General features: G+C 34.3%; 1 protein-coding gene across 1 annotated transcript in view; it reads left to right on the top strand.

The window, feature by feature from the left end:
- The first annotated feature begins 789 nt into the window (after positions 1-789).
- The window catches only part of LOC138716245 (uncharacterized), a 61,107-nt gene continuing 40,292 nt past the window's right edge, over positions 790-21,604 (top strand). Inside the window, exons 1-8 of the mRNA XM_069849142.1 lie at positions 790-923; positions 5,729-5,835; positions 9,916-10,040; positions 17,843-17,995; positions 18,367-18,519; positions 18,890-19,042; positions 19,417-19,568; positions 19,940-20,058. Coding sequence (XP_069705243.1) covers positions 5,784-5,835; positions 9,916-10,040; positions 17,843-17,995; positions 18,367-18,519; positions 18,890-19,042; positions 19,417-19,530 — 750 coding nt within the window. The 5' untranslated portion in view covers positions 790-923; positions 5,729-5,783 and the 3' untranslated portion in view covers positions 19,531-19,568; positions 19,940-20,058. The remainder of the gene's footprint in view (positions 924-5,728; positions 5,836-9,915; positions 10,041-17,842; positions 17,996-18,366; positions 18,520-18,889; positions 19,043-19,416; positions 19,569-19,939; positions 20,059-21,604) is intronic.

The following is a 21,604-nucleotide window of genomic DNA, read 5'->3' as shown; positions in this document are numbered from 1 at the left end:
AAAGTTGAGGACATTGTTACGGAGGTAACAATATCCTTGTAAGTATTTCTGTATATTACTATTTATCTGTTTCAGTTTTTGGTTAAACTGCGTGAAAATAGGTGAAGGAGTCCACGGTAAGGTGTACAAAAATACACAAACCAACTGTGTTGTTAAAGTACTACCCAACAATATCCTTGTAAGTATTTCTGTATATTACTATTTATCTGTTTCAGTTTTTGGTTAAACTGCGTGAAAATAGGTGAAGGAGTCCACGGTAAGGTGTACAAAAATACACAAACCAACTGTGTTGTTAAAGTACTACCCATTGGACCTGAATACAAAAATAAAGTTGAGGACGTTGTTACGGAGGTAACAATATCCTTGTAAGTATTTCTGTATATTACTATTTATCTGTTTCAGTTATTGGTTAAACTGCGTGAAAATAGGTGAAGGAGTCCACGGTAAGGTGTACAAAAATACACAAACCAACTGTGTTGTTAAAGTACTACCCATTGGACCTGAATACAAAAATAAAGTTGAGGACATTGTTACGGAGGTAACAATATCCTTGTAAGTATTTCTGTATATTACTATTTATCTCTTTCAGTTTTTGGTTAAACTGCGTGAACATAGGTGAAGGAGTCCACGGTAAGGTGTACAAAAATATACAAACCAACTGTGTTGTTAAAGTACTACCCATTGGACCTGAATACAAAAATAAAGTTGAGGACGTTGTTACGGAGGTAACAATATCCTTGTAAGTATTTCTGTATATTACTATTTATCTGTTTCAGTTTTTGGTTAAACTACGTGAAAATAGGTGAAGGAGTCCACGGTAAGGTGTACAAAAATACACAAACCAACTGTGTTAAAGTACTACCCATTGGACCTGAATACAAAAATAAAGTTGAGGACATTGTTACGGAGGTAACAATATCCTTGTAAGTATTTCTGTATATTACTATTTCCTGAACTTTTGAATGAAGATTGACTGAGGCTGAACAGAATTTCTTGATGTTTCAAAATTTAGAACTGTGTATAGAATGAGTCCAGGAAACTTATTCTGATAAACTTTTAAATCGTAAATAATACAAGTTTTTTTTTTTTTTTTTTTTTTCTAATTCCCAGTCAGTAAGAGTAAGCTGTTTAGTTTACAAAGTACAGTACTGTAAAATAAACTAATTATGTGACAGGTGTCAATAAGCTGAGTTGTATGCAGTTCGTTTCTTGAAAATAGTTGCATCATAAAAGTGTGAAAGCTCCTAGTGTCTTTATGTGCAAATGTTGCGATTTTACCAGTAACTTAATGAACATCATATATTTTAATCAAAAGTTAGTTACTTGTGTAGCAGATAAATTAAAATATATGTCCCTGCAAATTTCTGTGGTGCAGTAAAATCCACAAACAAAATTTGTTTCAATCTTCCACATTAAAAAAATATATGGCCGGTTTGTCCAAGTATTGTTAGAACACTTAACGACTGTTAAACCTTCAACAGTTTGTTAAATACAGTTTTTCCATTTGTTCAACACCAGTTTGGCTTAACAGATTCTTAACCGTTTGTTAACTTTAAATGTAGGATTTTAGGCCGTTAACTCATTTAACAAACAGTTAAACATGGCGGATAACACCACAGCTGTTCAGACAAAATTTGTGAAAATAACATGTTATGTTTCTCTTTGAGGAATGTTTAGAGTAAGGGCTGGTTTCACCAAGCTTCAGTAAATGAGTCCAAATGAAACATAAACTAATACTGAACATTAAAATATATACACGAGTACGTTTATATGTGCACTGTCTCCATAGAATTCAAGCCTAGCAGCTATATGTGCCTCGTTGCATTAGTTACGTCACGAATATCCGATGGAGCAGTCAGTAGCGAGTTGGCTTGCCATTCTAGGGACCCGTGTTCGATTCTCGGCGTTGGCTATACATGTTACCTTCCTTCATTTTTTTTAATTTTGTGTAGTGGAACGAATTATTTCGCTACTCTGGCTTCACTAGGAGAATTTAAAAAACTCTTGGGAGATCAATTTTCTTCCCGAAATAAAACAAAGATAAACCAACAAATTAAAGAAAAATAAATGAAATACACATGTGGATCTAATACATTATCCACATGCCACCGGCGTCTATCACTGCCTGGCATTTTCGGGGCATTGAGTCCACCAGATCGCGGAAATAGTTCTGGTCCTTAGTGAAATCTTTCCAGGTAGCCAGGACTTGATCCCAGAACTGATATGGATTTTGAGGTGGGATGTCTCGATATTTGTCAATCCTCCTCTTTTTCATGCTATTCCGTGAACTGTCTTTGAACATTTATGGCAGTGTGTGCGGGGTGATTATCCTGCTGGAAAATTAAATTTCCATCGGAAAGAAAACGATTATAAATTCCAAGAATCCAGTTCTTTCGCTTCTGTTTTAAAGCCAGTGCAAACATATTTTATCGCTAGCTATAAGTTAATATAATTATAATAAATGAAAGTTAATATACCAATTAAGTTTTATTATGTTTGAATGCACATTATGTATTAATTTACTAATATTTCTTAGGTACCGGTATGTAGTTATAATAATCACTTTCATGTCTTAAAATAAAACTCAGTTGTATGTTACCTAGTTGACTAGTTTCAGCTTTGTCACAGCCGTTTTTATGATATTCTAACCTATGATCAGTTTCTTCTAAAATTTTGAGTACTGGTACCACGATCTTCGTGACGCGGTATATTTTGTGAATTTTTGTGTCTTTCAAATTTTCAAAATGATCGGTTTTTAAATGGTTAACATTATCTCCATTTGACTCTTAATTTTTGAGCAGTTCCAGATATAACAATTCTGCGTCGAAACGTTCCGCCATTTTATATTGCAACTAATGAATAATTAAAAATTTAAAGACGGAAATTTCTATCACTAAATTTAATGATAGTTTTACTGGTTCGTTAGGCTAAAGATGCTTGGTGAGATATAAAAATGATTTAATGAACCAGTAAATAAATTAATGAATCATTAAAACCTTAATGAAGCTTTGTGAAACCGGCCATAAGACTGGTAATATATAATTCAAAAGATATTTTGGAATATTAATGTAGGGAAGATAATCTTTATAAGTCAAATGATTATCATACTGACGCTTATTTCGATGCTGAGCTATTATCCATTTAATATTGAGGAAATGTGGATATCTCAACGTGGCAAGAAATAAGAAGTCAGATTTGAATATCCTACAAACAGAAATAGGCCACTTGTTCCAATTCACCAGCTACTATTAACTCGAGATTCTATGTTACTGGCTCTTCAACTATAGCCGATGTCAATAGTGCTTCAAAATACGCAAAGAGTAAATAATAAAATGTTTCAGCAGCATTTGCTTCTTTAGGACGAAATTACATATAATTTATACATGGACCTGAATTAGAGAATTTTATATGGTACGGAATTCTCCTCGGGGTTTTGTGTACAGTTGACTATACACATTCGTGTAATTATTGTCACCTGGTAGTCATAATGCTGAGATTTTTCTAAACAGAAATTCATATTTAGCATTATAAAATATAACCATACTTATAATAATAATAATTATTATTATTATTCAATAGTAGTCAATGCAACTTTCATTTATCAACTCTCTGTACTGTATGAATCATGGCTACTGTAACAAGTTACGATTTTACACATGTTTCATGACTTACTCTACAGTACAGAATTTAAATAATAATATCAGCCAATAAGAAGTTGTCTTATATATGCAAAATCATTACCAACTGCTTTTGAGTAGTTAGAATAGTATTAACGACAGTTAAAGTTAAGTGTTGGTTATTTTAAACAAAATTATGTTGGAAAAATGGAAAATATCTTAACAAAAGTTAAAAATAAACCAGCTGTTAATTTAACATTTGTTAAGCCAAATTAAACATTACTTGGAAAAACTGGCCAATAGTCTTTAATTGCAGAACTTTTTACATCCTATGCATATCTGTTAGCCTCTTGTCACAGTCACGAACTTTAATACCATGTTTTTGTATGTAATTTAAAGCAGTTTTCTAAAAATTCAGAGACGAAAAATCGAAGAGAGGGAACTATAAAATATGAAGAATACTCTGATCATGTACTAGTCAAATTAATGTTTAATATGAGGATTGTTCCGAAATTAATGCCTTCTATTTTTTTGTGTTGACCTATAATGTCTGATCAGGATGTTAGTGACGTTGTAGTAACTGTTGAATCATCACTCTCATGTCTTGTTAATTTGGTTGTCATGCGACAAATGACAGCAGCAGGGCAGTCTACCAAAATAGTATCTGAATAGAGGTGTGTAAGAAACAGAATTCCTCACTGCCGAACAAATTGCACCAATTGACATTCATCGACACTGCTGAAGGGGTATGGACTCCATACTATGGAGACCATACAGTGGATGTGAGCACAGTGAGGCAGTGGGTAGTGCGTTTCAACAGTGGGAAAAAATGACGGTCCTTTGGGATAAGTGGGATGTGATTCTTTTGGATGTCTGGAGAAACTATCACAACTGAATGTTACAAGAAGATGTTGGCTAAGTTGATAGTCCGAATTTCCAGAATAGGCCAAAGAAGAAAACCTTTCACTTGCAATAAGTTAATGCCAGGCTCTATACCAGTTTCGCGACCATCGAGCACGTTGCAAAATTTGGCTGGACTGTGCTACCACATCCACCGTTTAATCTGGATTTAGAGCCTTTAGACTTCCTATGAAGAATGGACTGCGATGACAACATTTTCCAGGCAAGGATGCTGTCTTTACAACTGTAAGAAAGTGGTTTGCCTCTGCTGGTTTATATTTTTACTAGCACGGCATGCAGGCTTTTGTTCATCGATAGAAAAAATGCGCAACGAATGGTGATGACTATGTGGAAAAATAACTGTATGTAGCTGAAATCTTGCTCTATTTAACAGTGTTATTATGCTCTCTGATCAGTTGTAGTTTCTATGAAAATAAATAGAGAGCATTACTCTCAGAACAACCTCGTACTAAATATATACAATTTAGTAATTATGGACCATTTTGTGGCTCTTATCTGTACCGCTGTATGTTGGCTGTAATACCTTTAGTCTAACTTTGACTAATCTCAGACTTCGTGTGTAAAATATTCGTAACAAAGTTAATTTTTTAATTATGTAAAGAAAATAAACGTATTTGTATTTTAAACTCCATATTTTCAACAGACAAGAAATACATATCGTCTTCCATGTCATCAGAGGAATCATAGATGTTTTTCATTATAGATGGAATGGATAAACGACCTCAGGTTTCCCATGCTTATTTTTTCGATACTTGAAATCTTAACGAAAAAGGCTCTTGAAAGGAAAAAGAGTATCCAATTTTGATTAAATTACGAATTATGTAAGGAGTTTAATTTTTTATACTCTTAGTTCTTCATAAGATAATCTTTAAACTAGACCAGGGTTGTAGAACTGTGGAAGAGAGGGGTGGAAGCATGGTGAAAGAGTTCGCAAAATTTCATCTTTCTAACAAGGTTTTGAGATGTGTACACTACTGTATAATGTACATTTAAAAGCTTCCTCCCTTCCTACATATTATGTAATAGTGAATTTAAAAAATTTTCTCATGCATTGAAATATTCCTGAATGACTGATTTTGTACTGTAAAAATTATATCAGATTATGGCTGTAACTTTTGTGCATTTCCTTTTCAAATTCAGCAAATTTATAATGATTTTTTATTAGCAGACTGTACTGTATTTCGTTTTAGTGAGCTCTCCAATCTACGCAGTGCTGTACGAAATAAAACGACAAACTTTTCCCATATGAGGAGGTCATCATTAGTTGCTGGGAAATACCCCACAGCACTGATACAAGGTAATTTTGCAGTTTTTATTGTCTTCAAGAAAAGCCACTCTGTCTGTGTGCTCGTGGTATCAAAGTGGATGGTATTTGCTACACCATTACTCATAATAAAATCATCCATTGTGTAGAGACTTACTTGTGATGTAGAACACAAGCTCATGTATAAAGACATTAATGAATTACAATCGAATTCTGCTTTTACATTCTCATCATTTACAACATTTTTTCTCGATTTCAATTTCTCTATTGGAGTAAACTCTCGATTATCCAGGCTAATGACTGGGAAGAGTTACCCAGATAATGTGAAAGAGGTTAAAGCCACAGTATTTGTGTGTTACGTAGGGACATTTTGCAATACATTTTCTTGAACTGAAATATAATTTACAGTTTTTAAAAATACAGATTTAAGGTACGGTCACACATCGCTACTTTTGCACTGCAGCTGCAAAAGTTGTGTGTCGTGTTCACACATAAGCCAAAAGTAGCGCGCTGCACGCTAGTTTTCGTGCTACGCAACCCGAGTGCTGCAAAAGTTGCAAGTGGAGGTTGCGAGTCTGTTCACACACAAGGCAATACTTTTGCAGCCGCAGTCATGCTGCAGGTTTCCATCTCCATGTTGACTTCTCAATATACATTTTGTGGTTATGTTCGCATTATTAAGAAACTCATGCGAAAGCTTTCTTATCTATTATTTGCTTTTCTGTCGTATCTAGTATTCAAAAATTGTCATTATTTTTACTACAAAGCTTTTAAAAACGCCTATATACTTAAATGATAACCAACAGTATATTCACGTAATCAATGTTGGCAACCCTCCTGTTTGGAACTACACTACGGAAAATTTAAAAAATGAAGTATATCGTGAGCAATTATTCTCAGACTGTGTTGTGTATTTAATAACTGTTACAAATAATTTATTTTCATCACATTTAACATTAAAATAAATCCAAACAATAAAAATATCATTGGCACATTTGGGTGGTAACACTGGTTGCAACCGCAGCAAAAGTTTCAACAAAACCGATATCAAAAATTCTGCGGCTGCAACTCTGAGAACCCTGTTCACACGTCGCTACTTCTAAGCTGCGTGCAGCATGGAAAAGTGGCGGGCAGCAGGTTCGGCAGCCGCTACTTTTCGGGTTGCACCGTTGTTCGCATGTCGCAGTACAAGAGTTGCACAGTTTTTTGTACCGCAGCACTGCAAAAGTAGCGACGTGTGACCGTACCTTTACATATCTGCAGTGCTTGGGAAAAGTGACACAAGTCAGTTTCCACAAACCTTTTATGATAATTTATTGATAACTTACACTGGTTTATGTCGATTTGATTTTTTTTCTGTATGAATTATTGTAATGGGAGAAGTACTTGTGTATTTTTTTTTCAAAGCGAGCAGATGTTCCGTAAGTTGTCAATAAATTATCAAAAAAGGTTTGTGGAAACTGAGTTCTGTCACTCTTCCCTAGCACTGCAGATATATAATTCAACAGAATGCTTTTGCTTACATTATACCAAAGTCAGGAATCCAAAATCTCGTTTCAATGAAAGAAAAAAAAAAAAAAAAAACATTAACACCTGGTTCTTACGGGACAGCAGAAAATCAGCATTTATTAACAGGTTTATTTTCACTTCATTTTTTTTCTGAAACTACTTATAGTTAAAAATGCTTTTTGGTCCTCAGCATTACTTAACAATATATACTTAACATGTGCTATCAGATCAAAGATTTTCCTTTACATGTTCCTGTCACAAAAATATAATTTCTGAGATGTGTAAGTTACGTATGGGACACTTCATTTTTAACAGAATACCACTAACTTTTAAATTGGATAAATCTTGTAAATATATGGTATGAAAGAGTTTTAAGTACATGTCTTTGAAAACATAGGTAGAAATATTTCAAATAAATTATTTAAAATTTAAGGGTGCTATGCATAGACATTTCGCTAACCCCCGCTATGAGCGTGCTAAACTAGCCTCGGCTATAGAGTGATTACTTGTACAGGATTCATATCATAACATATCGCTAACACTGGTTTATGAATGCGAAAAACATCAGTAGCTGATCATCCACCGGAAGCCCGCGCTAGGAATGTCTATGAATATGGCCCTTAGCCTTTTTAAACTTTGTCCCACATGTAACACAAAATTACACCTCTGGAAACATTTTCAAGCTCCCTTTCAAAATTCTGTACATTTTTGCAAAATTAGCCATGAATCGAAGTAATACAGATTTCACGCTTTAAAATAATGTTTTACACAATTGTCTTTCGCTCTTTTTATGTTTGGTCTTTTCTAAACAGAAGTACTGTGGCTTCACCCAAAAACGGATATTTTGCTTGTGCCATAGGTCTGATTGGTGAACAAATACTTTGAATGTATATTTAACTTCGTATTTACTGTAATGCACTCAATAGGTGTATATCATTTTACACATAAGATTAAAAATGGAGCTATCACTCGCATATTTTCGCAATTTCTCTCTATTTTTCATCCAGTGGGACAGTGTACATGCCTTTTTTCTAGCAGTCCGTCCAAATTGATGTTCTGCAACGTCTTCAAAGTTAGGCATAGTCTTTATTTACCACTATAAAATAAAAAAGTCCTCAACTATTCCACTACCAGCTGTGAGCAGACATATTCCTGCATCATATTATGTGACGTGCAGAGAGCTAGCAGATTGGTAAACATGGAAGTAAGACATATTGGAAATAAGTTCACATTGGAGTTACGTCACTTTGTGCATAAATGCAGTTTTCAGATATCTATTAATATGGGACTGAACACGTGTTGAGATTAAAACTTTTGCTAAAAGATCAGAGAACCTATAAACTAATTTATGAAAGTAAAAAAATGAAAAATCATTATGCAGATCTGGCTTTCATGTATCTTTGAAGCTGACTTGAATAATTTCAAGAGAAAAATTGTTCCGGGTATCGAACCCGGGACCTTTGGCTGAATGCGCCAAAACACTATCAATTGAGCTACCCAGGAACTGACACTGGCTCAATTTTTTCCTTTATATTTACATACGTCAAGTGGGCTGATAAGACCTGAAAGCCAGATTTGCTTACTATATGTCACTGTTCGGTAACAGAAAACCACAATATAAGTCACACAGAGTTCGTGTGCACTCAGTGTTGAGTTCTGACGTCTTGTCAGCCCATTTGAGGTATGTCGATATAAAGGGAAAAATCGAGCTATGTCAGTTATAGTTCCTAGGTAGCTGAGTCGGTAGAGCGTTGATGCACACAGCCAAAGGTCCTGGGTTCGATACCCGGTCTTGGAACAAGTTTTCCCTTGAAATTATTCAAATCATTCGAAAAGTCATTAATTTTGATTTTACGTCACTTTGGAAATAAGCTCTTCAATTGCCTATGAATGTCTTGATATGAGTCTCTTTTCACACGTGTGTCATACATAAAAATACATTAACTTTTTCGCTGGCATTTCAGTGATTTAACAATCTTATTTACTGAGAGTGCACACACAGACACAAACACACACACTGAAATTGTATTTGAAGGATTAAACACTAAAAGTAGCGACCATGTTGAGCACTGCACAGCATGTCTTGATCTTTATGAGGTTTATGCTCTGAATTTCAGGTAAGATTCTCTCCATTTCGTTCAATAAATACTTCACTAGTTACGTGAAACGTCACTTGCCAGACTGTAATGCTATGAAATAGCAAGAATGTTACCTGTAAGATGAATGGGAAAGGTTTTGCATTGATTGTGTTGCCAAATTTTGGTATTGTAATCTGAGAAGACTAACAAATGTACTCTATTCTCAGATTCTGAAAATGACTCACCACCAAGTGACCAAATCTATTGTGTTTTGGAGAACAGCTTCGCCGGGCAAGAGGTGAAGGACTATCCTTTAACAAGTGCCACACAGTCACTTTCCATCTTTATGCAGGTATTATTTGCTACAGTAAACCCTCACTCAGTTTAACAGACTTGCCAGACTGTAATGCTAAGAAATAGCAAGAATGTTACCTGTAAGATGAATGGAAGAGATTTTGCAGTGATTGTGTTGCCAAATTTTGGTATTGTAATCTGAAGAAGACTAACAAATGTACTCTATTCTCAGATCCTGAAAATGACTTGCCACCAAGGGACCAAATCTATTGTGTTTTGGAGTACAGCTTCGCCGGGCAAGAGTTGAAGGACTATCCTTTAATAAGTGCCACACAGTCACTTTCCATCTTTATGCAGGTATTATTTGTACAGTAAACCCTCACTCAGTTTAACAGACCTCTCATTCAATGGAATTTAGATTTAACAGACAATTTTTTGCGGACATTTTATTATTATTATTATTATTATTATTATTATTATTATTATTATTATTATTATTATTATTGTTATTTGTGACTGCCAGCGGAAGCATGCCCTATATACTGTGATAAAATGTTGTCCTGTGTAATGTGATGATGCGATTTAGCGCCATGCAATTGTCATTATGATTAGGCTGCCGAAGCACGCTGGGTGTAATGAGATAAAAACGTACGTTAGTTCTGTGTAATGTGGTGATCTGTTATTACTAGGGACCGGATTTTTATGTAATATCAAGGTGTGAAATATGTACATATTTATGTAAGAAAAATAAGCTGCATATGTGCCAAAATATGTAAAATCATGAAAATATTTAATATCAATATCTGGCAGGTACAGGATAGGTAAGACTCTCCAGTTGTGATTTCATAGAGCACCCGACTTTTTTACCGCACACTTGACACATTACTATTTTTCCATCTGTAGTGAAAGCTTCGTCCATCGCAATCCATGATTTTACTTTTGTCATTAGGTTTGAAGATACAGGGGCCATTTTAGTTAGTTAAAAGCAGTAGATAAACTCGCACTTTATATTGTAAGTGCTAAAACTAGAGAACTGAGTGAAATGAATGACACAACAGTACTGCAAGCATTGTTTCGCTTTACTGGATTAGGAGAAAAGAGGAGATGTGGGACACATGCATTTTAGCTGCTTCCTGTAAGAAACAAAGTACCTACTAAAACCTCAAACCATAGGTATTTACAAACTATTGTTTGAAAAGTGACATTTCTGTCTCATTCAGAAGAGTAGGATTATTCCAGCCGAGAACCATACTTTGTAATTGCTCGAAAAATCCCATTTCCGTATAGGTCTACTAAACTTGAAGTAAAGAATTTAAAGGTCATGTTGAATATCAGATAAGTTTTGTGAAATTATATCAAATAAATCAGTATTTTATTTTTTCAGTCAATCACTTATCGTTTTCAATGACAGAAAAAGATTCTGTTACATCAAAAGTACAATTGTTAAAAAAAAATCACGAATATTTTCGGCTTACATAGAAGTCCTCTTCAGGTGATATTTTGACAAACAATATTTGAAAAGCAAATTAAGCTTTCAGGAATAACTCCCTGTAAAGTTAATTTGAATAATTTCGAGGGAAACTCCATAACTCGGAAATGAAGCATTTCCGGACACATGTTGTGATGAACTATTTTGATTGTCTACATGTGGGAAATACATACCTGAAATTATGCCCCGTATTTTTTAAACATCCCGTATAATATTTTTTGTATAAAAACCTTTTATAATTATAGTTATTGTGATATTCATAGTTGATTTACATTAAGGAAATGCAACTATTTAAAAAAAATCAGAATGAATGGTTGTAAAACATGGCCAAAAAACAGTTTATTCTCTCTCCTGAAAAAATTGGTTACCTGGAGTTAGATTCTTTTTGATTTCCATGATTCAATTGTACTTTTGATGTAACAGAATCTTTTTCTGTCATTGAAAATGATAAGTGATTGACTGAAAAAATAAAATACTGATTTATTTGATATAATTAAAGTAAAGAGGTGAAGTAATAACATAGAAAGCTATTTATTTTAATCTTTCAACATCTTTCCAGTTTATTCCTTTACTCCAGCTCCTTTTCAAAAGTCGGCCACTTTATTGTGGCTCATGTCACACGGGTATTCCCTGGAAGGATTAGGAAGAGAGTGAGTAAGGTTGCAAATTGCATGGGAACGGCTTGTTAAGATGTGTGCAGAACAATAATAGTTCGAGACAAATCATATCGCCTTATCTACTTCACCGCATGAAGACAACGCTACTTTCTGAGTGATTTTTACAATACAAGGTAGTTGTGAGAAGGTTGCCTTTTGTTCACTCCTATTTACAGTGGGCGGTATGGGGTGACTGCCTGTAGTACTTCCTGGAACTAAGGACGTTATGTTTCGTCCCGAAATATATCTTTTCTTGGGTAGGTAAAAAGGCTTTTTAAATCTATGTATTTCAAATTGTAAACTTCCCCAAGATAGTTTTTTTCCCCCCTTTTAGAGAAGCAAAAATGAATAAACCCCCTAAATATGTAGATTTATGTAATACCAAGACATAATATGTAATATGGGATAAATATGTAAAAATATGTAGTATCAAATTTGAATATATTGATGGTAATTACAAGATTCGCAAAGATTTGTTATTTATATACGGTTAGGTTGAAAAGAATATAATATGTAATTACCAGGGAAAGGATTTATATGTAAATACATATTTACTTATAAAGCTAATATAATTTATATTTTGCATTATCTTTATGTTTCACAATGTGTAGGGTTGAAAAATCCTACTTTTATTTTCCATATTTTTCCATATTTTAGAGTTTAGTACATATTTTCGTTAATTTCCATATATTTTCCATATTTCATATAAAACAGTCCATATTATATTAGGTTTAACAATAAAACAAAACAAAATTCCATTAACTTTTAAAAATACATTTCAACAATAGAGATTTAAACACATGTTCAGTAATCCCTTTAACATCAGAGTTATTTGAAAATTAGGAGTCCTATCAACAATGGGAAAGTAAGTTACAAAACTGTATTAATTTAATTTAAAATTTTTAACAGACTTCAGTTGTGCAGCTCAACAGTTAAATGCCAGTCAGAGTACACATAGGTTCAGTTTTGTAAATCATACTATAAAGACGGTAAATATGCCAAAAGTACGTCATTCAGTCAATTTAAAATCAAAACTAACAAGTTACATTTCAGAATTTAAAGAAGATGGTTTATCAACTGACAATAAAATATTATTTTGTAATTTGTGTCAGTGTGCAGTATCATCTACACAAAAGTTCCTGGTGCAACAACACATTACAACTAGTAAACATCAGGCCAACAAACAACTAAATTCCAAGCAGAGACAATTGTTTTTAACACAACCAACAACATCGAATGTAAGATCTGAGTTTAACATCGACCTGTGCCGTTCTCTCATCTCTGCTGATATTCCTCTCTACAAACTAAAGAATAAGGTCTTCAGGGAATTCCTTGAAAAATATACTCAACATACAATCCCGGATGAGTCAACACTTAGGAAGACGTATGCTCCATCCATCTACGATGAGACAATACAGAAGATAAGAGATGAAATTAAAGATAGTTCAATTTGGGTTTCCATTGATGAGACTCCCGACAAAGAAGGTAGACTTGTTGGTAATGTAGTTATCGGTTTGTTAAGTGAACAATATTCTGAACGAATTCTTTTACATTGTGATGTTCTAGAAAAGTGCAATAACAAAACTATAGTTAAACTGTTCAACGAAGCTATGGGTATCCTGTGGCCAAAGGGTATTATGTACGATAATGTGTTATTCTTTATTAGCGATGCTGCCCCTTATATGGTCAAAGCTGGACAAGCATTATCTGTTGTATATCCTAAATTGACTCATTTTACTTGTGTGGCGCATGCATTTCATCGTGTGGCAGAAGTGGTCAGAGACAATTTCCCTAAAGTAGATTTGTTGATTTCATCAGTGAAAAAAGTATTTCTCAAAGCTCCCAGTAGAGTTAACGTGTTGAAAGAAATGTACCCTGAAATTCCATTGCCACCAAAGCCAATTTTAACTAGATGGGGTACATGGCTAGAAGCAGTTGAATATTATGCCGAACATATAGACTCTATTAACAATGTTCTCCTTGCATTGGACTCTGAAGATGCAGTCTCAATTGATACTGCGAAAACAGTTACCTGTGACATAAGTGTGAAGAATGACTTAGCTCACATTCAGCATACATTTTCATGCATCATAAAAACGCTCAAAAGTCTCCAAAATAGGCACCTTTCACTATCTGAAAGTTTTGAAATTATAAATAGTACTGTGGAACAACTGAATCGTGGTAGAGGTAAAGTTGCAGATGCAGTAAGAGCTAAGGTGGACACTGTACTTTCAAAAAACCCTGGATATGAAGAACTACAAAAGGTTGTTGCTGTGATGAGTGGTGAATCAACAGTGAAGATTAACTTGGACTTATCCCCAGCAGACATTGTGAAATTGAATTATGTACCAGTTACTTCTTGTGACGTCGAACGCTCTTTTAGTCAGTATAAATCTATCCTCAGAGACAATAGAAGAAGATTCACTTTTCAGCACTTGAAAGAAATGTTTGTAACCTATTGTTATGGTAACAGACAATAAAAATTGTGTTTTGTTGAAACTACATTGGAAGATAAGGTACGTCCATTATATTTTTTGTTTAGTTTGATTAAAATGTACCAATATTTAACGTACATAGTCATTTTTTTATAATTTTAAGTCCATATTTAATTCCATATTTTGGTAAAAATCCATATTTAATTCCATATTTTGGTAAAAATAACTACATATATATTTACATATTTCATATATTTTTAGTCCATATAAATCCGTTCCCTGGTAATTACATAAAAATCCGGTCCCTAGTTATTAACATATATACGTGAATAATCCATACACCCTAATTTTAGGAGAGAAAATGAAAAATAAAATTGGCTGTAATTTGTGTTTCATTTACAAGAAATTAATCTACATAATGATGTACTCCAAAACTAAATAAAATATAAATTTGTTTTAAGAAATGCCTCATAATCTTCATGTGCTGTTGTAGAACCATATGGAAATCTATCTACCTACATTAGCAAAAGAAAAATGCAAATTACAATTTTTATCAATTTAATGTTAATATGTGCAATAAAATATTAAAGTCTCTATTCATCATCACTTTCATTGTCATCACTAGTGATTGAATCGTTGGAGTCAACTTCTGAAAAAAAAAAAAAAATCATGTTGCCCAATGCTGTAGAATAACGGGATCCAGTGTTTGAAGCAAAGCAGTACCAACCTTATTTCAAATAATGCACGCACCCCAGTTTTTCTTTGCTAAATTCTGTAAAAAAATATATGCGGAGTATTTGCATATATACGGTATGTTGGTTTTATAATTAACGTGTTACATTAATATGTTAATATTATAGTGTTATATTTTAAAAAATTGCGATTTAACAGACGTTCCTTCACCCCCAATAGTCTGTTAAATCGAGAATTTATTGTAGTGTAGTGGTTACTGTACTTGTCTCTGACTTAGAGTATCATATTTTTATCTGGGCAAAGGTAAATGAATGTTTTTCCTAAAATAACTAGAAGTGCAGCTTCTGTCGGAAAGAAGTAAAGTTGATCATATATCATATGATGTTTAAATAAGGTGGATATCTAATGACATTCGGCCAATAAATTGATATAAAAGCCCCAGAATAGCCTTTGTATCATCTGTGTAGCTTTGATCGATTTGAGAAATGTTTTAATATACTGTAGTATACAATTATTATTATATTTAATTTGTGTTCGGTCATAAGCATAAGTATAAAATGTATATCTGTACATGCTGTATCATTACAAAAACAATACTGTTTTAGTTATTTACTAATATATTTATTATGTAGGCTTATAATTTGTTGTCTCAGTTTTCCAGGGATTTTTCAAATAAACACAAAAAAACATGAAGACTCGCCTAGTTAATACTGCTTCATTCATGATTTTAAACATGAGTGCATACACATGCTCCGAATTAAGTGTCGCTCTGTATTCAGTATAGTAACAATGTTTCCTGCATCACTAAACTCGAAAAAAAAAAAACTTTTTTTCTGTCAAGCACTTCTGCGGTCGTTCAATTTAAATCCAAATGTTTCATCGAGTTTCCTCTTAAATTCTCATATGATATAATGGAATTTCACTTTTCACAGACCACAGAAATCTGGATTTTTTTCTTTAGCAAACTAAACACACAAGCTTCATCTACAAACTCAGTAAAGAAAGTAAAACGGTGCAGTGGTCCAAACAGCAGACTGGCTCCTACTGTAATCGGATTACAAAATTTTAGAAAGAAAAGAAGTTAGTTACTCTCTCACTTGCACACAGTGTAGCCATGGCTAAGGGATGAGGGGGGCGAATCCTAGAAGAGTATGTATTTCATATGCTAGGAAGACAAGGTGAAAGTTTTCTTGGAAACCATAAAACTTCAAAAGAGTTTCGTATTGTGTTTCAACTTTCAATAGGGGTAAATCAGGTCACTGGCCTCATATCCCTATTTCTTTCTGAAGTGTTTGTGCAAAAATTTTCCCTGTGCTACCTGCTACCTGTGTTTGCAGTTACAAAATAACGGTACTATTGTGCTTTTAAGTATGAAATTTCTGAAAGACGAATATTGTCGGAATTTGTAATCTGAGTTTGTATTAGCAAAATAATAATTAATATCAAGTACAACCAATTAATTTTAATCGATTAAATCCCACAACACTAATTTTTATATTGCTGTATTCACACCTACCAAGTAACATAACAGAGAGTCAACATCATTGACACTGTATCATTCTTGAGGATGAGATCATCTCACTAAAGAGAAATGTTACAAAACTGCTTGTGCCAAAGTAATTTTTTTTCTCTCCCGACATTTTACATATATTTCTTCAGGGCCTGTCAGTAAGAAGAGTCCACAAAAGCAAATTGTTAAATGCTGAAATTATGTAGATTACTCTCAGGTTGAATGCTGCGATGGTAAAACGCAAAAACACAAATGGTAACAAATTAATAAAAATAGTTCATGTACAGGGTGATTAAGTAAAAGCATGCAAACATTAAACAAGTGGTAGAGGATGCTCTACTGTACATTTTGAAATATGGAACTTGCGGTCTGCAAAGCCAAATTAAGGCTATCATGTCAGTATCGCTCTAAACATATGTGTTGGTACTGTAGACTACAAGTCCAACTCATTTAGGCTATATCTTCTACCTGACCGTCAGAATGGCCACATGTACTTGTGTTTCATGTAAGGAGTTTTTCCAGAGTTATTGGACGATGTTTCCTTTGCTCTCATGAGAGGATGTGGCTGCATCTCAATGGAGTACCGCCTCACTTCAGTGTGCATGTCCACAACTACCTGGATGATACTTTTCCTGATTGCTGGATTGGAATGGGAGGTCCACACCTGTGGAGTAACTGCTAGCGTGTCTGGCCGCGAAACCAGGTGGCCCAGGTTCGATTCCCGGTTGGGACAAGTTACCTGGTTGAGGTTTTTTCCAGGATTTTTCCTCAACTCAATATGAGCAAATGCTGGGTAACTTTCGGTGTTGGACCCTGGACTCATTTCACCGGCATTATCACCTTCATCCCATTCAGACGCTAAATAACCTAAGATGTTGACAAAGCGTCGTAAAATAACCTACTAAAAAAAAATGGAATGGGAGGCCCCATATTCCATACTCTGTGAGGTCTCCCGACATGGATTCAGTCAATTATTTTCTGTGTGGATGTCTAAAATTATTTGTTTATATGTTTATAAGAACTCAGTAAACACGGACATGGAAATAGTTAAAATAGTTGCAAGGATTATAGCTATCTGTGATATGATTAAAAGCATGCCAGAGATATTTGAAAGTGTGCTGCAAAATCTTGTGTTCGAGATTGTGAGGTTCCAAACTTTCTCCAGACAGTGGGAGGGAGGAGAGGGGGAAATATACGTAATATAGATATAGTTTTTACTGTATTGGTATTTTTATTGTATCAATTTTGCCCTTACATCGTCATATTGTAGAAGCTGGTCATATAACTAATAATGTTTTGTGAAGTTTCTTGTCCACGTTATAGTACAATATAAACAATATATTTCACTGAAGTAAACTAAGATATTCTTTTCTCAGACTGCCTTTGCACTTGCCGCTGGCGAAGCGGCACTCCAATTTGAGCATAGGGACCTACATATAGGAAACCTTCTGCTCTTCCCAACAGATGAAGATATGATAAAATTCCAGATTAATGGTGAAGAATATTGTGTGCTGACAATTGGAATTAAGGTAATACTTTAAGCAATAGTGAATTTAAAACATTTTGTTCTGGACATGGGGGACATAAATCATTGTGGAGGAGAGGAATTGTCTGTGTTTTGCCTGTATATTGTCTTTGAAAGAATATGGTACACCAAAGAACAGTAGTTTCATCAACATAATTTATGAAATGTATGCATATGAAGGGGGGTGAAATATACCTAATATAGATATAGTTTTTACTATATTGGTATTTTTATTGTATCAATTTTGCCCTTACATCGTCATATTGTAGAAGCTGATCATATAACTAATAATGTTTTGTGAAGTTTCCTGTCCACGTTATAGTACAATATAAATAATATATTTCACTGAAGTAAACTAAGATATTCTTTTCTCAGACTGCCTTTGCCCTTGCTGTTGGCGAAGCTGCACTGCAATTCGAGCACTGGGATCTTCACCTGGGAAGCATCCTTATGCAGAATTCTGATGAGGATGATGTTGAATTCTGCATAAATGGTGAAGATTACTGTGTCCCTACGAATGGAATTGAGGTAACAGTCTAAGCAGTAGTGAATTTAAAGCATTTTTTCAGGACATGGGGGACATAAATCCTTGTGGAGGAGAGGAATTGTCTGTATTTTGCCTGTATATTATCTTTGAAAGAATAAGGTACACCAAAGAACAGTAGTTTCATCAACATACTTTATGAAATGTATGCATATGAAGTGGGGGGAAATATACCTAATATAGATATAGTTTTTACTATATTGGTATTTTTATTGTATCAATTTTGCCCTTACATCGTCATATTGTAGAAGCTGGTGATATAACTAATAATGTTTTGTGAAGTTTCCTGTCCACGTTATAGTACAATATAAATAATATATTTCACTGAAGTAAACTAAGATATTCTTTTCTCAGACTGCCTTTGCCCTTGCCGTTGGGGAAGTGGCACTGCAATTTGAGCATAGGGACCTACATATAGGGAACCTTCTGTTCTCCCCAATGGACGAAGATATCATCAAATTCCGGATTAACTGTGAAGAATATTGTGTCACAACCAAGGGGATTAAGGTAATAGTTTAAGCAGTAGTGAATTTAAAACATTTTGTTCTGGACATGGGGGACATAAATCCTTGTGGAGGAAAGGAATTGTCTGTGTTTTGCCTGTATATTGTCTTTGAAAGAATAAGGTACACCAAGGAACAGTAGTTTCATCAGCATAATTTATGAAATGTATGCATATGAAGGGGGGGGGGGAAATATACCTAATATAGATATAGTTTTTACTATATTGTTATTTTTATTGTATCAATTTTGCCCTTACATCGTCATATTGTAGAAGCTGGTCATATAACTAATAATGTTTTGTGAAGTTTCCTGTCCACGTCGTAGTACAATATAAATAATATATTTCACTGAAGTAAACTAAGATATTCTTTTCTCAGACTGCCTTTGCCCTTGCTGTTGGTGAAGCTGCACTGCAATTCGAGCACCGGGATCTTCACCTGGGAAGCATCCTTATGCAGAATTCTATGAGGATGATGTTGAATTCTGCATAAATGGTGAAGATTACTGTGTCCCTACGAATGGAATTGAGGTAATAGTCTAAGCAGTAGTGAATTTAAAACATTTTTTTCTGGACATGGGGGACATAAATCCTTGTGGAGGAGAGGAATTGTCTGTGTTTTGCCTGTATATTGTCTTTGAAAGAATAAGGTACACCAAAGAACAGTAGTTTCATCAACATACTTTATGAAATGTATGCATATGAAGTGGGGTGAAATATACCTAATATAGATATAGTTTTTACTATATTGGTATTTTTATTGTATCAATTTTGCCCTTACATCGTCATTTTGTAGAAGCTGGTGATATAACTAATAATGTTTTGTGAAGTTTCCTGTCCACGTTATAGTACAATATAAATAATATATTTCACTGAAGTAAACAAAGATATTCTTTTCTCAGACAGCCTTTGCCCTTGTGATCTTCACCTGGGAAACATCTTTATACAGAATACTGATGAGGATGATGTTGAATTCTGCATAAATGGTGAAGATTACTGTGTCCCTACCAATGGAATTGAGGTAATAGTTTAAGCAGTAGTGAATTTAAAACATTTTTTTCTGGACATGGGGGACATAAATCCTTGTGGAGGAGAGGAATTGTCTGTGTTTTGCCTGTATATTATCTTTGAAAGAATAAGGTACACCAAAGAACAGTAGTTTCGTCAACATACTTTATGAAATGTATGCATATGGAGTGTGTTCTGCTACCCAGAGTGCAATTTTTATACAATCTTATTGACATTTAGTTCGTGTAAAAGGGGGGGGGGACTTCGGAATTGATCGTCACATAAAAATGTAACCCCCTTTTTCTCCTTGTATTCCCCTTGTTCTCCTTATCTTCGCCTTGTTCATCTTGTACTCTCTTTGTTTTCATTGTCTTGCCCCATGATTATACACATAGTACAACAGGGCATTTTCCTTACTAAATATTATATACTGAAGAATTCGTAAGAGTTGTCTCTATGCAGTTCTATTGAATGAGTGTGGGGAGGGGCTATTTTCGTCACCTTGGTGGAAAAAATGCGTCATTCTCTTCTTGCTCGGTGAGAAGTTATTAAATGATCGCAAAATGTTGTTCACATAACACTCTTAATTAATAGGTTCGTAAAAGTTTTTTTTTTTTTCTTTAACTCATGGCAGGTAGTAGGATTTCATGAGCAACACCAATGAGAAAGTCATGTTTGTGCTACTGGATCATCTGGATTCAATTAATGAACTACCAACTCCTTATGGAAGAGATGAAACTTAAAACATTCCAAGCCCTCACCACTGAATATTAAGATATGTTGAATTTTTGTGCTGTGAGCAGGTTATTTTTCTGGGCTCAACTCCATCCTCACACACATACAGTAAAATTATCTTAAAGTTTTCGTTCTGTTAGATCACGCCTTGGACAACAATTGAGGCATTGACATGGAAAAGGTCGTAACTGCCAAAAATTCGAATTTTTAGGTTTTTCATTGAGAAGGTAGTAAATGGCCATGCCAATGGCACAGAGTAGGTAGTATGTCCGTATGTAATGAAACGAAGTTGGAAACGTAGTCACTAGATGTTGTAAGTTGTATGTGCACAGCTGTTGGAGCGGAGAAGGTAGTAACTCCTTTTACAACATCAGAGTGTGTCTAGACAAATATGGGCTGATAACTGTGCAGGGCAGAATAAGAATCGGATGATTCTAATGGTCCTGATTTACATTATTGCCAAGAAACATTTTGATTCAGTGGACTTGAAATTCCTGGTTTCAGAACATTCCTACATGCCATGTGTTAGGGAATTTGGCATCATAGAGAAAAGAAAAAAAAAAAAAAAAGATGCAGGACCATGGTTCCAGAAGAGGTAAGAGGTAATAATGATGAAGGATGAGGATTTCTTCGACTTTTCTGCAGACTGTGACAAGTTTTTGAATACAACTCCTATCAAAATCAGCACCCTCAACTGGATTAGACTCTCAAGAGCTGATTTTGCTCTAATAAAAACAAGACAGTCATTTAATGACCTTGATATGTGGACAGAGCACAGGATTTTTAAGAAAGGACAGTCATTAACGTCAATCACTAATTGCAGT

The sequence above is a fragment of the Periplaneta americana genome, chromosome 1 (assembly GCF_040183065.1).
Source record: "Periplaneta americana isolate PAMFEO1 chromosome 1, P.americana_PAMFEO1_priV1, whole genome shotgun sequence".
NCBI lineage: Eukaryota > Metazoa > Arthropoda > Insecta > Blattodea > Blattidae > Periplaneta > Periplaneta americana.
This window is presented reverse-complemented; position numbering and strand designations above follow the sequence as displayed.